The following is a 12,535-nucleotide window of genomic DNA, read 5'->3' as shown; positions in this document are numbered from 1 at the left end:
CATATTTAAATCAATATTTATATAATCATTGTTAGCTAATATAAACATGACTCACAATTTTTCAAATAGGTTTTAGGATCACCTTCCGAAATGTGAAAGAATACTTTTGATTATTCAAAAGCAAGAAAACTGACTAGTAATTGATGGACCACTAGCACTAACCTCATGCTTGGAAGGTTTTAATTAATTACAATTTACAAAAACAAAATCAAACTTAATCAGTGGCAGATTGAACGGTCTTAAAAAATTATATAGGAATCTTGGCTTTAGAATCTTCATGGGAAAAGCACGTGAGCACGATTTTGAGCCTGATTTGTCAGCTTCCTAATCACTCATTTTCATCTACCTCTCTCTCTCTCTCTTTGCTTTAATCCTTCCTTAAACACACGTGAGCCCTTTGTCCACATGAATCCTACTTTTTCACTTTTATAATGTCAATGCATAATTATTTCATGCTAAGGAAGGGTTTAACTACTCTCTCCTAGATTATATCCTAATTAAGCCAATTACATAATGAACGCACTAGCTAGCTGTTTTGATTACATATTTTATTGAGAGATAATGTTTTTGATGTTTAAGCATATTCCTTTCCTATGTGAACGATTTAAACTTTTAAGTTTTGCATTTATATATATTTTTCTGATACATATGAAAAAATTTAAAGAAGTGAGAGAATTCGAATCTGAAATTTTCAATTCCATTAAAAAGAGTTCAATCTTTAATTCATGTTTAGAGGTTGTTCATAGTAATTTCCCGATTTACGTGTAAAATTTATAATTATTATAGTGATATATGTTATAACACTTTAATTATCTCTTATTAACCTAACTAAATAATTAAATTGATTTTTTTTTTTTTTTGTCTCCATAGAGAGCTTGTTAAATATTTCACTATGTAGTTTTATCACATATGCAACCTGATGAGTTTTCTTTTCTCGCTTTCGCATTTTTCATGCAGGACAAGCCATGACAGGGAGCTTCATGTTCTGCATGTGCTGTATGCTCTACTACTACAAAAGGGTAGGTTTTTTTTTTTTTTTTCACTATTACGAGTAATGAAATCACTAATTGCCTTTCAAAAAAATGAAATAGAAAAAAAAATGGAGTACTTTTACCATCGTTTTATATGAATCACTTGAATTATATAAAATTATCATTTTGAGAGAAAGAAGAATGTGGGATGGGAAGGTGACAGCAAGTGAAAAAAAAAATAATGGTGGCAAAAAGCTGCAAAACCCAAGCTTGCTTTCCAACCATGTACATATATATATCTGCATACAAGATGGGAAGGGTTTGCTTTTCTTTGCATGGAAATGAGTTAAAGAGAGAGAGAGAGAAGAGAGAGAGAGAGAGGGAGATATTCTGCCAAAGATTGATTAGATATGGGAATTAGATTCCGACACCACCCAAACCTTAAAAAACCCTTTTTCCTAAATCACATGCTACAAATACAATTCAGGATTTTGATTTCTCTTTCCATCAATAGTTGCATGCGCGATCCTCTTCTTCAAAAATAATCACTACTTTGCAGGCAACTGGTATGCTTTAATAAGATCATGTCGTTTGATGATCTTATATTGTCTTTAAAATCTTCATGTATTTACCTTCTAGGTCTTTCTTTGCCTTGTGATCTCTCTGACCTCTGGTTCAATGATCTTATAGCTCCATTAATAATAAATAATGTCGAATACTCAAATTTTTATCTTCTGATTCAAATCCGAAATTTTTAAAATGAAATTTATATTGAGTTTTTGTTTCATTATCTTCTCGCTTTTCATTTTTTGTAACTTTTGTCCCCCACCCCTCACAATCTTAATTAGCTCAGGGAGATGGAATTTCAATCCAATTAGCTACTAAATTTCACTTCAGATTAAGAAATTCAAAAGCATTTTTAAGAAACCAAACGTTTGATGTAACTTCATGGCTAATGAAAAGTTTAACTTACAAGCCAGATATGGAAAATACATACTACTGCCTCACCAAATAAATAAACTTGTCTAATTATTCCACTCATTCAATCAAATATTAATTTCATGATAGAAAGATTTATGTTCAGATATATTTCATGGATCTGCTATCAAAGACAGCAAGTTTTGACAAGGAAATATTGCCTAAAGGCACTCTGCATGGTCAATGTATGAACCTTGGAAATTAAGGAATCGATGCCAAGAATTTTCCCACTAAGATTGTCTCAAGCCGCCCCCCCCCCCCAAATTACTCCCACTTTTGACATATTTTCAACTGATAAATACTCATAAGATTCAATAATTATTTAAAATCATTAATTTGTCGTATTTAGAAAAATTAATGAAATTAAATTTCAATGTCCTTTGCTAATTAAACATAGACCTTAGACAATTAGGAGTGTATCAATTAGTTGGAAAGTAACCATCTTTAACATCTAATAAAAAAAATATAGATGTTAATCACTTTACAAAGTATATATTAGTTTCATAATTACTATCAAAAATTATTGTTGAATGGGACTTTTAAATTGAAGACATGGAATGATTTAGTTAGTTGCAATCGGATAAATTAATTAAAGAGGGGCCATGCGTTGGTGGGCCAAATGAGACTGACCTCACCATATAATTTTAGAGACAAAGAATCATTATCTTAGAAGCTATGTAAAGGCAATAATTAATTAATTAATTACATACTATTTTGTATTATAAGAATGTTCAAAAAATCCCACAGTACTAAGATATGTAATTAGACCTTTAAGCATATGGGAATATGCTATTATGGAGGCTGATCACGGCGCTTAATTCTTTTTATATTAATTAAATTAACAATTACCTTGATTAATGGTATATAGTTGGATAGTAGGGCATATCCTTTGCAAAGAAGATCAAATGGAAAAGAAAAAGTGTTTGATAGGAAATTCCTTTGAATTTAGTTATATCATTAATTTATACATGATATAGTATTAAGTTTTTTCTGTCGTATTAACATCAATCTAAAATGGACTGTCATATGCCATTTATGTATTTATAAATGTATGAAATGTCCTCTTGCAATTTAATAAGGCATCGTGGGTTCATTTGCTGTACAAATTGACACTTCTAATTACTTTATCTCTCCCTCTTCTCCTCAAATTCATTTAATTTGATGTAGGCATATAACAAACCAATCTAAATTATTGATAATTTATTTAATTGAATTACATTTATCCATCACGATCTTGCTGAATAAATAATTCTTCACGTATATGATATAATTATTACATTCAATACAATAAATCGATATAATACTGATTATATTCACAACTATATACATTTAACATGGTCAATATATATGAATATATTTTATTTTAAAAAATTAGCTGAAAAAGGGTAATTAAGTGTTATTAATTTGATTGTAATTCACCCAAGATATGATGTTGGATGCTAGAATAAATCTTGCTTTGAGACAAGTTTGACTATACATAACCAGTCTTTTGGAACCATTAAGGATTACTTGATGCATGATTAGAACTTTCACCAAACTTAATTAACACAGAACTCAAATAAATCCAGAACTCAACTAACTCATTGGCCTTTGCTTTAGCATCATTCTCTTCCCAAAAAAAATCCAAGAAATATTTCAAGGTAGTTAGCTCTATATCAAATGTGACAACCGATTGATTATCTTTCAAAAACTTTGCTTTGATGGATAAGACTTTGCAAGAAAAGAAAATAATTATAACATTTGAATGTTAGCTGAGTGAATGTATGTCAATTCTCTATCAGTGAAAATTTGTCTCCTACCCAATCCATAGTTGAATCAATGAATTCATTTGAATTGTATATCATCCAATAAAAAGTTCCAATTAACAGGTGTCGTAGATTCTGATTAAGTATAGTTAATTACGATATTATTTTTTTTAAAAAAAATTGTATTTAATGCATTGCTTTCATCAAATATTATCTTCAATATTACCTTGACTAATGCCTCTAGAGATTGGTTAACATTTCCCTTGAAATAATTATGAAATGCACTGTGAACTTTTGAGTTTGAGCCGTGTAAGAATAATAATACCATATTAAATAAGGGGCTAAGTAATGGTCCATTTGGGGGGAAGAAGCAAAAAGGGAGATTAAAGATACACCCATGGCCTTGGACCACAATTTCTTTGCCAATGGACGATTGGGACAGAGTCCTGAAAATATGTTTTCCTTCTTTTTCAGCCTTTATGATGAATGGCAATGTTTATAACAATTTATCCATCAAAACATTACCAGCAGATTCTTTTTGGGGTATAGTACATCAAGGTTACTATGACTTTAAAGCTGAATTCAACCTTTCCCATGCCATGATGTTCCAACAAGTTTAACTCTCTCTCTCCCTTGTGTGAGGCATGTGGGTGTGAATTGGAGTTTCCAATTTGGTTTCTCTTTTCGGGTCTAAAGGAGGGTCAATTGGTCCAAAAAGAAAGTAAAGTCTCTGTCTCTCTAGAGTCTTCATGACTTGGCCAACAATAGCATAATTAACTGTCTATAATTTTTTAGCAGAATACACATCTTATGGTTGTTGGTCCTGCACTTTGTCCAATATGATTCCCATTTGTAATTTTTATTTTATTTTATTTATTTTGTAATCAAATATAAAGTCTTTTTTCTATATACATTGGTTGATTTTTTATATGCCTAAATTTTATGTCTCTCTCTCTTTCTTGGGTCAATTTCTCAACAAACTTGCATGGGCAGAGGCCACAGCTTGATATTTTGCTAGATCCAGTGGACCATAGTGCATGGATTGTGATGACCCCAAAATGAAATTGAAGGTAACACCCCTCAAAATTACATGTTTGGGGAATAAATGTACGTATAGGCCAAGTCTTGTTGCTCTTCCATTGACCAATTTTCTTTTGAAATATCCTATCTCTCCAAAAATCTCTTGAGATATCATTTTCAACACAATTTCTTGAGAATTAATGAGTGAGATATGCTTATTTTTGTATGAAAAACACACCAATTCCTTGCAATTGTAGTTCCACTCGTCTTTATTCCAAAGTCCTTTTATAAACAACTTGAATTAAACAATATCCGTGTAAAATAATTATTGTCTTTGCAAGCTATAATATATAACTATAATGATGCTATGACTCCAACAGATCGTTAATGCAGCAGACTCGAATCGGTATTTATGTATTCATTATCAATAATCAATCGAATTTTTCTTTTTAAAAAAATTATTATCTCCGTATCAGATATTTCGTTGATTAGAATTTATAAAATTAAAAAAAAATTATAAAAATGTCAATTTTTTAATTTAATAAAATAAGAACCTATCTAACAATTGATCAAGGGAAACTTGAAGTTGAATCTTGCCAGCTTGTGGGATACGTGGAAAATATTTGATGGACTGAAGGGAAAAAAAAAGGAGAAAAGAGTGGGTGTTAAATTAATTAATTAATTAACATGTAGGTAGTATAGACTTTTAATATAATTAAATATTAGTCGTTGGAAGGGATTATCAAATCTAGAGCGTCCCATCTTATCCTCAACCTCCATTCAATTGATTAGGCAGGTCACTTCTTCTATATATCAAATTAAACGTGCTAAGTTTTCATTATCAGTCTTCAATTGAAATTGAGTTTTAACTTACTATTGCCAGCTAATTAATGTAATTTAATATAATATAATATATATATTCTTTATTTGATTTTGTATGTAATTACGTGTATTCTTGGAACATATTTTTCTTTTTTGAAAATTTTTATGAAAACAACAAGAAATATATAAGTATAAATGCACGTATGCCTGTCTGTGTTTTATTAGTTTATAAATATAATTAGAAAAATTATACGTAAAGGGTTTTCTTGACATGCTAGATCATGAAAGAAAATAGAAGAATATAGACAGAAATATAAATAAATTAAAAAAAATAATTTCAAATCTAGCTACAACACGAGTATATTTTAGAAAACAATCTTAAAACTCATGAAAATGAGTCGATATTTTTGAAAAGATTGAAAAAAATTTTTGGAAAAAATTTTCACTCTTCTTCTTGGCTTAATTTTTTTTTTTTTTACGAATTTAAAATGTTTTAGGGATCAAGGGATTGTATTAGCCAATATAAAATGTCTAGTACTTTGGTTTTTGATATTGGTACAGACATTTTGACTTTGTTGACTATATCTTTTTAGGTTTTTGCAATTTAGCCTATTGATTTAATTACTATTTTATTATAACATCGGTTTGCGTGCCCTTGCCTAGATTGATTCTAGAGTTTAGAGTTTCGTCTATTGAATGTAAGACCTGCTTCTTTATGCTTTTCTCTTTTGGGATCTTGCTCTTTACAGTGCAACAATGAAAATAATTTTACTTTGCTTTCAAAAAAAATAAGGTAAATTAATAATTGCTCATTATTGAATTACTAAATACAAAGGGAAAAAATCTCTTTTTTTATTTTATATATACATGCAAAAATATTTTAATATGTGATGATAGAATGAAGTGGATTTACGGACGGTTGTTTTTTTTTTTTGTTGAGATTTTATTTTAGTTCATTTTCAAGTGTTTTTATGTTTTTTTGTGATTAATATTCTTATCAAATATTATAATTTTGTATTTAGTTTCTGACATTAAATAAATTCTACATTGTTAGAGAAAAAAAATTATATATACACACAAAAGGGTCCTTGATTTTGAGCCGCCCACTTGAGGGCCACAACCCATATGCATGATTGGTAATTTCAAGTAAAAAAGCAATTTTCAGGGACCCCATTCCATGCAACATAATGCAACCAACCAAGCCTTTTCCCTTCATTTCTTTTACAGAAAAAATTAAAAAAAAAGAAAGAAAAATTACACAAACACTCAAATGTTACTTGTCTCTTGTGACATGGAATAATCATGTCAAAATTACCCATTAAGTTACGAACCCGGATACAATCTCGTATAAGTAACTCTTCGTGGCTGTAAATCAATGATTAATTATATTGATTATTGATTAAGATCCTATAGGTACATAAAATATATATATATATATTATCATCGAAACTTTTTTTTGCATGTCAGAATGATCATAGTGTCTCTAATCACTAATTACCACACTCAATCAAACATTTGTATTTATATTAATTGATAATTAAGATTTACGGGAATATCATTTAAATTTTATACACATAAGGTTAGATATAATATGACTTATCCTATCTTGATCTATCTTTATAAAAATCTTTTCATATCAACTTCAATTAGCATTTTCTCACTCTTATCCCTTGATTGCTAATCTTTTAAACAGAAAAGAGATACATACATCAATTATTGAATTAAATGTTCAATTACGGACAATTAAACTATCATTTTTTAAAATTTATCACAGTTCGGGAAATTGATCTTAAAATTTTAAAATTTTATTTCTATTTGAGACCTAAATGTCTTTTGATTTTGCGAAGTTAGTTCTATGGTTAACTTAAAATGGAATGGATGATAGAGATATGACGTGGAAGTAATGGAGCTGATGTGGCATCTAGCTTGCATCAATCTTTTTCTAAGCCAGATTTGAACCTGAAAACATATGTTCTTGCTCTCTTTTATATTCCTTCTTTCCCCTTAACCACCCTTCGAATCGATCCGAGGGTCCAAATTTCATCATCAAAGCAAGAAGGGGGGGAAGGGATGCTCATTGCGTGATCCATGTCTCTTACTCCACGAAAGCTTGAACGAAAATTTCGGCCTCATGTTTCATGTGTGGGGACCCCCTTACAGAGCTGTGGTGGCGAGACCAACTTTTTCACCGACCCAATGCCAAGATAGAGAGGGAATTGAAGGAACATATTTGCTTAATAAAATATATGATATATATTTATACTTACTGTTTCAAAGGTTGGCCCCCCAAAGACAAGAACCTTACAAGAAGGTGTCGTGGGACCCAGTGGGATCTGACGTGGCACGTGGGAAAAGTGAACCTCACCCGACCGTGAGCATCTGATGAAGACTAATCTCTCCATCCCACATACGGCGGCTTGGCCACCACCACACCACCACCATCACCACACCCCATGGAAAAGGAAATGGAAAATTAATCAAAAAACTTCCCCTTTCTCTTTTGGTCAGTCCAAGCGTTTCTTAGGAAAGTTCTGGTATGATTCTTGGATTAGCTATCGTATTCAATTCGTGAATAAGGGTATATCGGCTCCATCTTATCCATAATAAAGTTTATGATGTTCATTTGTATATATACATAAATGTCTTGCGTGATTCGTGTAATATACTTTCATTGTTGGTCTTAATCTAAAAATTTTTAAAAATTAAAATGTCGATAGATTCAGACCGCGTTAAGAATCATTCAAAATGATTTGAGAATATATAACTTTTATCATTAACATATTTATTCACATGAAAATTGCACTTTGAACATAATAATTAATCAAAGAAATTCAAATATTATGTCAAAATTACTCAACTAAAGAGTTTACATTGAACAGTTTTTGGTTGTGATTTCTGCTATACGTAGATTCAACTCTGGTTGTGGTGGGATGATTCAGTCCATTCCTTGAGCCTTTTTCTTCTTGTGATTGGAAATTTTGTAAGTTTTTCTTTTCTGTTGTTGTCTGATCTCATTGCAATTGGACTGGTTTGATTTTGTTATTTTACGCGAGACAAATAAAGGAGGTTTTACGTGACTTCTTATACAGTCTTACACCATTACCATTTTGCATAATAGTTTTTTTTTGTAAATTTTTCTCTTAATGAAACTATTTCATCTGCTTCTCAAAAAAAAAATTGTGAGGTGAGGGTCTAATGATGAATGATGAATGGTACCTGTCTAAAAAACTCACTCTCAAAGAGAGTTCTCATCATCAGAAACAACATCTTACATCTCTCAGCTTAGGGTTTTGAAGATTTGATTTGAGCTTGTTATAATTAGGTGATGTGGATTGAGATCCCAGCTAGGCCAGTTTAATTTCTGTCAAATTCTTCAAGTTTCCAGCACAGCAGGCATCCTGCTAATGTTGATAACGATTAATCACTAAACATATAAGAGCCATGAAACAATTTTTTTAAGTATTTATATCTATGAGATATTTATTTAATGCAATGAACATAAATTACTTATCAATTGATTTTAGTACTCTTGCAAGCTTAAAGGTAATAAGGAAGTCGCATTCACTTTACCTGCCATGAACTAGTTATTTCCTACTTCCCTTTATTTTTTTTTCTAAAAAAGGGCAGAACCTAGATTAATTGATTTCTCTATTCAGTTAGAATTAACTTCCTTTTGCATTAAAAAAAAAGGGTATGAGAAATGGTCTTTTTCCTCATTTTTGTCCTACATAGATTGACCTTGGTCTACCTTGTGAGTTCTAACTGCACTTTTAGAAAAGAAATACTGCTTCTATTCAATTTGCTTTCATATTTGATCCCATATGAAAAATGTGAACTTGTGTTATACATATATCTAATTGTTTGATTTTTTAAAAAAGCAAAGATCAATTGATTAATTATTGATAATAATATGAGCGTCAATTCGAGTCTACGGTCGTGAATAAATCGGCTGTAGACTTGGTTTAATCCTAATAATAAAGAATTAAACATCCTTTTAATTGAATGGTTCAAATTGCTAGCCAATCTTTTTCTTGGTTCTTTTCCCATCATTCTACTAATTCCTTTGGACTTAAATCTAAACACATTTTTGTATTGACTTAAAAAAAAAAGAAGAAAAAAAAAATCAAAGTCATGCACAAAACAGTTTAAATGTACAATTAATGGGTGATTAAGAAAAGTGACAAGAATATGTTAAATGTATCACTGTAGGGTTTGCTTAATCATACTATACCAAAAATATTCCATTTCTTTTCACACTTGTTTTCTTGTCTCTCAACTGATCTTTTTGGTATTGAGAGATCTCTTTCATGGGTTCTTTGCCAAAATCCCACAGTGGTAATTGGAAAAAATACGACAATTTGTAGCAAAAGGTAATGTAAAACTTTACCTGACAATATTCTACACATATAGACAACAAAAGGAGGGGGAAAACAATAAAGAAAAATCCTTACAAAAAAAAAAATCCTCAAGGGGACAAACCAAGAAACAAAGGTACATTCGATTGTGACACATCCACCCATAAGACTCCCCCACCAAGACCAACTTTTGTATAAATTTTTTTCCTTAATTCCATTATTATGATCATAATGAATAATTTATTCAGTCTAGTTACTAAGTTTCACCTAGGGTTTCCTGTCTTTCCCAAAACATGCATGGCCACTAATATCTTTTTCGGGCACTGTAAAAAACACAAGAACAACATAAAGAAATTGAAGCTTGCTTACTAAGAAAATAAATAAAGAAAGAAAGAAAGAATTGTTTGCAACCCTAAAAATTTAATAAAACAAAAAGAGAGAGTGGGAGGTGAGACAGAGGAGAACAAAGAACAAAATAAATAAACACACCCCAAGCTTTCCTTTTATCTTTCCATCTCTCTCTCTCTCTCACCTTCTCTCTTTCTTTTCTTTCTCTGCAACTCCCTTGTTTTGATGTGATTCTCCACCATATCTCCCCAAAAACCTTATCAACCTTTACAAAAGATACAAAGCTCAAGCCACCATGGTTTTCTCATCTGTTCCCGTTTATCTAGATCCACCCAACTGGCAACAGGTAAGGTTTTTTACTAGTATTTCTTTTTTCCCCAGATTTTTTCTTTGCTTTTCTTTTCTTTCCCTAGCAAGCTTGTTCTCCAAAAAAGCCAATTAAAGATAAATAATATTCCTACCCTTTTCTGATCTTCTCTTGAATATACCATATATTTGATCTTCTTTTCTTTTCTTTTTTTTTGTTTCTTTCTGTATGTTTTTAGTTTTATAAGTATTTTGTTTTACACATTCGATTTTGTTCTGCAGCCACCAACTCAGCAACCTGGAGTTACTAGTGATAATCATCATAATCCTCAGCTTCCACCACCGCCACCACCACCTCAAGTTGGTGGTGGTGGAGCGGGAGCTATTAGGCCTGGGTCAATGGCGGAACGAGCCAGGCTAGCCAAGATACCACAACCTGAAGTAGCTCTCGAGTGCCCTCGATGTGAATCGACGAATACTAAATTTTGTTACTTCAACAATTACAGCCTTTCCCAGCCTCGTCACTTTTGCAAAACCTGCAGACGATACTGGACTAGAGGTGGCGCTTTAAGGAACGTGCCGGTTGGTGGTGGTTGTAGAAGAAACAAAAGAAGCAAAGGAAGTAATAGATCAAAGTCTCCAGCAGTATCCGAACGCCAAACCGGGTCAAGCTCATCTTCAAGTACACTTGCTTCAAATAGTTGCACTGATATGTTAGGCCACATGACCCCAGCACCACCACAATTGCCTCTATTGCCCCCTTTACATCATCTTGGTGACTATAATTCTGGTGATATTGGAATAAATTTTGGGGGAATTCAGGCTCAGGTGGCTGCGGCGATAGGCGGCACCGGTGGTACTAGTGCTAGTAACATGGATTTTCATATTGGAACTAGCTCAAGTGGTGGTGGGTCAATGTTAACAAATGGACTAGTAGAACAGTGGAGATCACTGCAACAAGTTCAACAATTTCCATTTTTATCTAGTTTGGAGCCTCCAGCCGGGTTATATCCGTTTGAAAGTGAAGGTGTGGAGGCACCAAGTTATGGTGGTCAGCTTCGGTCTAAGCCATTGGAGAGTGCGATTACTCAGTTGGCAGCTATTAAAATGGAAGAAACTCATCATCAAGGGTTGAATTTATCAAGGAATTTTTTGGGAATTTCAGGAAGTGATCAATACTGGGGTGGTGGTGGTGGCAATGCATGGACTGATCTTTCTGGTTTCACCTCTTCTTCCACCAGCCATCTCTTGTGATTTTCTTTTTCTTTTCTCTCTTTTATATCTTTCCTTCCCCCAAAAACCCAATCCAATCTTCTTTTTCTCTTCTCTTTTTTTTTTTGGGTTGAATTACTTACAGGTTCCATCAAAGAGAAATCAACTCATAGATAAGGATTTGGAATGAACAACTCTAACTTTTGCCAACAAAAAAAAAAATTCAAGTTCCAACCTGATAATGATGAGAAAGTTGATGACACCACTTGGGAAGGAATGGATCGAATGAATTACTCGTCATGATCACTCCCTTGATCTACTAAAACAAGACTTTAGAAAAATGGTAGACTTCTACTCTCGAAAAATTATTTGCTGTTGTTCATTTTTTTGTTGTTGTTGTTGTGTTCTCCGATTGCAATTCTCTAAGAAAAAATTAAGTAGGTCTATGTAATCCATGGAGAGAGTTTCGGTATCTGACATGAAAGAGATAGATTATTGTTATAGTTGATGATGATCAAATGCTTTGTACTAAGTGATTTCCCTTGATATTATGTGAAAATGTATCCATTTTTTTGGTTTTCTTCATTCGTTTTGCTTTCAATCTGCCACCTTTTATTCTCTTCTTTGTGAAGTTTAAAGACTATCTCTTTTTCCAAATTGCACACATTAATCAATAATTATTGATGTATGATCAGTGTTATCTTCAGCAGCAAAATTATTAGTCTTCGAGAGAGGTAATATAAGTACGTGAAGCATAGCTTATAACTATGGCCTGAAT

The 12,535-nt window shown here is 32.0% G+C and overlaps 1 protein-coding gene across 2 annotated transcripts; it reads left to right on the top strand.

Annotated features, from left to right (window-relative positions):
* LOC18586109 (dof zinc finger protein DOF3.6) lies at positions 10,324-12,342 on the top strand. 2 transcript variants are annotated; one of them, XM_018128648.1, is made up of 3 exons: positions 10,324-10,585; positions 10,828-11,764; positions 11,903-12,342. In XM_018128648.1, exons 1-3 carry the CDS (start codon positions 10,535-10,537, stop codon positions 11,932-11,934), a joined length of 1,020 nt encoding a protein of 339 aa, XP_017984137.1. In that variant the 5' UTR covers positions 10,324-10,534; the 3' UTR covers positions 11,935-12,342. The 2 variants fall into 2 exon arrangements, with proteins under 2 accessions (XP_017984137.1, XP_007009361.2); XM_007009299.2 differs by having other exon boundaries at positions 10,828-11,795.

The sequence above is a fragment of the Theobroma cacao genome, chromosome 10, assembly GCF_000208745.1.
Source record: "Theobroma cacao cultivar B97-61/B2 chromosome 10, Criollo_cocoa_genome_V2, whole genome shotgun sequence".
In the NCBI taxonomy this organism is placed as follows: Eukaryota; Viridiplantae; Streptophyta; class Magnoliopsida; order Malvales; family Malvaceae; genus Theobroma; species Theobroma cacao.
Note: the sequence above shows the minus strand (reverse complement) of the source record. Positions and strands in the feature narration are given on the sequence as shown.

Coding starts and splice junctions, on each gene's coding strand:
- LOC18586109 (XM_007009299.2), top strand. CDS start 10,535: ATGGTTTTCTCATCTGTTCCCGTTTATCTAGATCCACCCAACTGGCAA. Junction 10,586..10,827: donor ATCCACCCAACTGGCAACAG/GTAAGGTTTTTT, acceptor TTTGTTCTGCAG/CCACCAACTCAGCAACCTGG. Junction 11,796..11,902: donor TCTTCCACCAGCCATCTCTT/GTGATTTTCTTT, acceptor AATTACTTACAG/GTTCCATCAAAGAGAAATCA.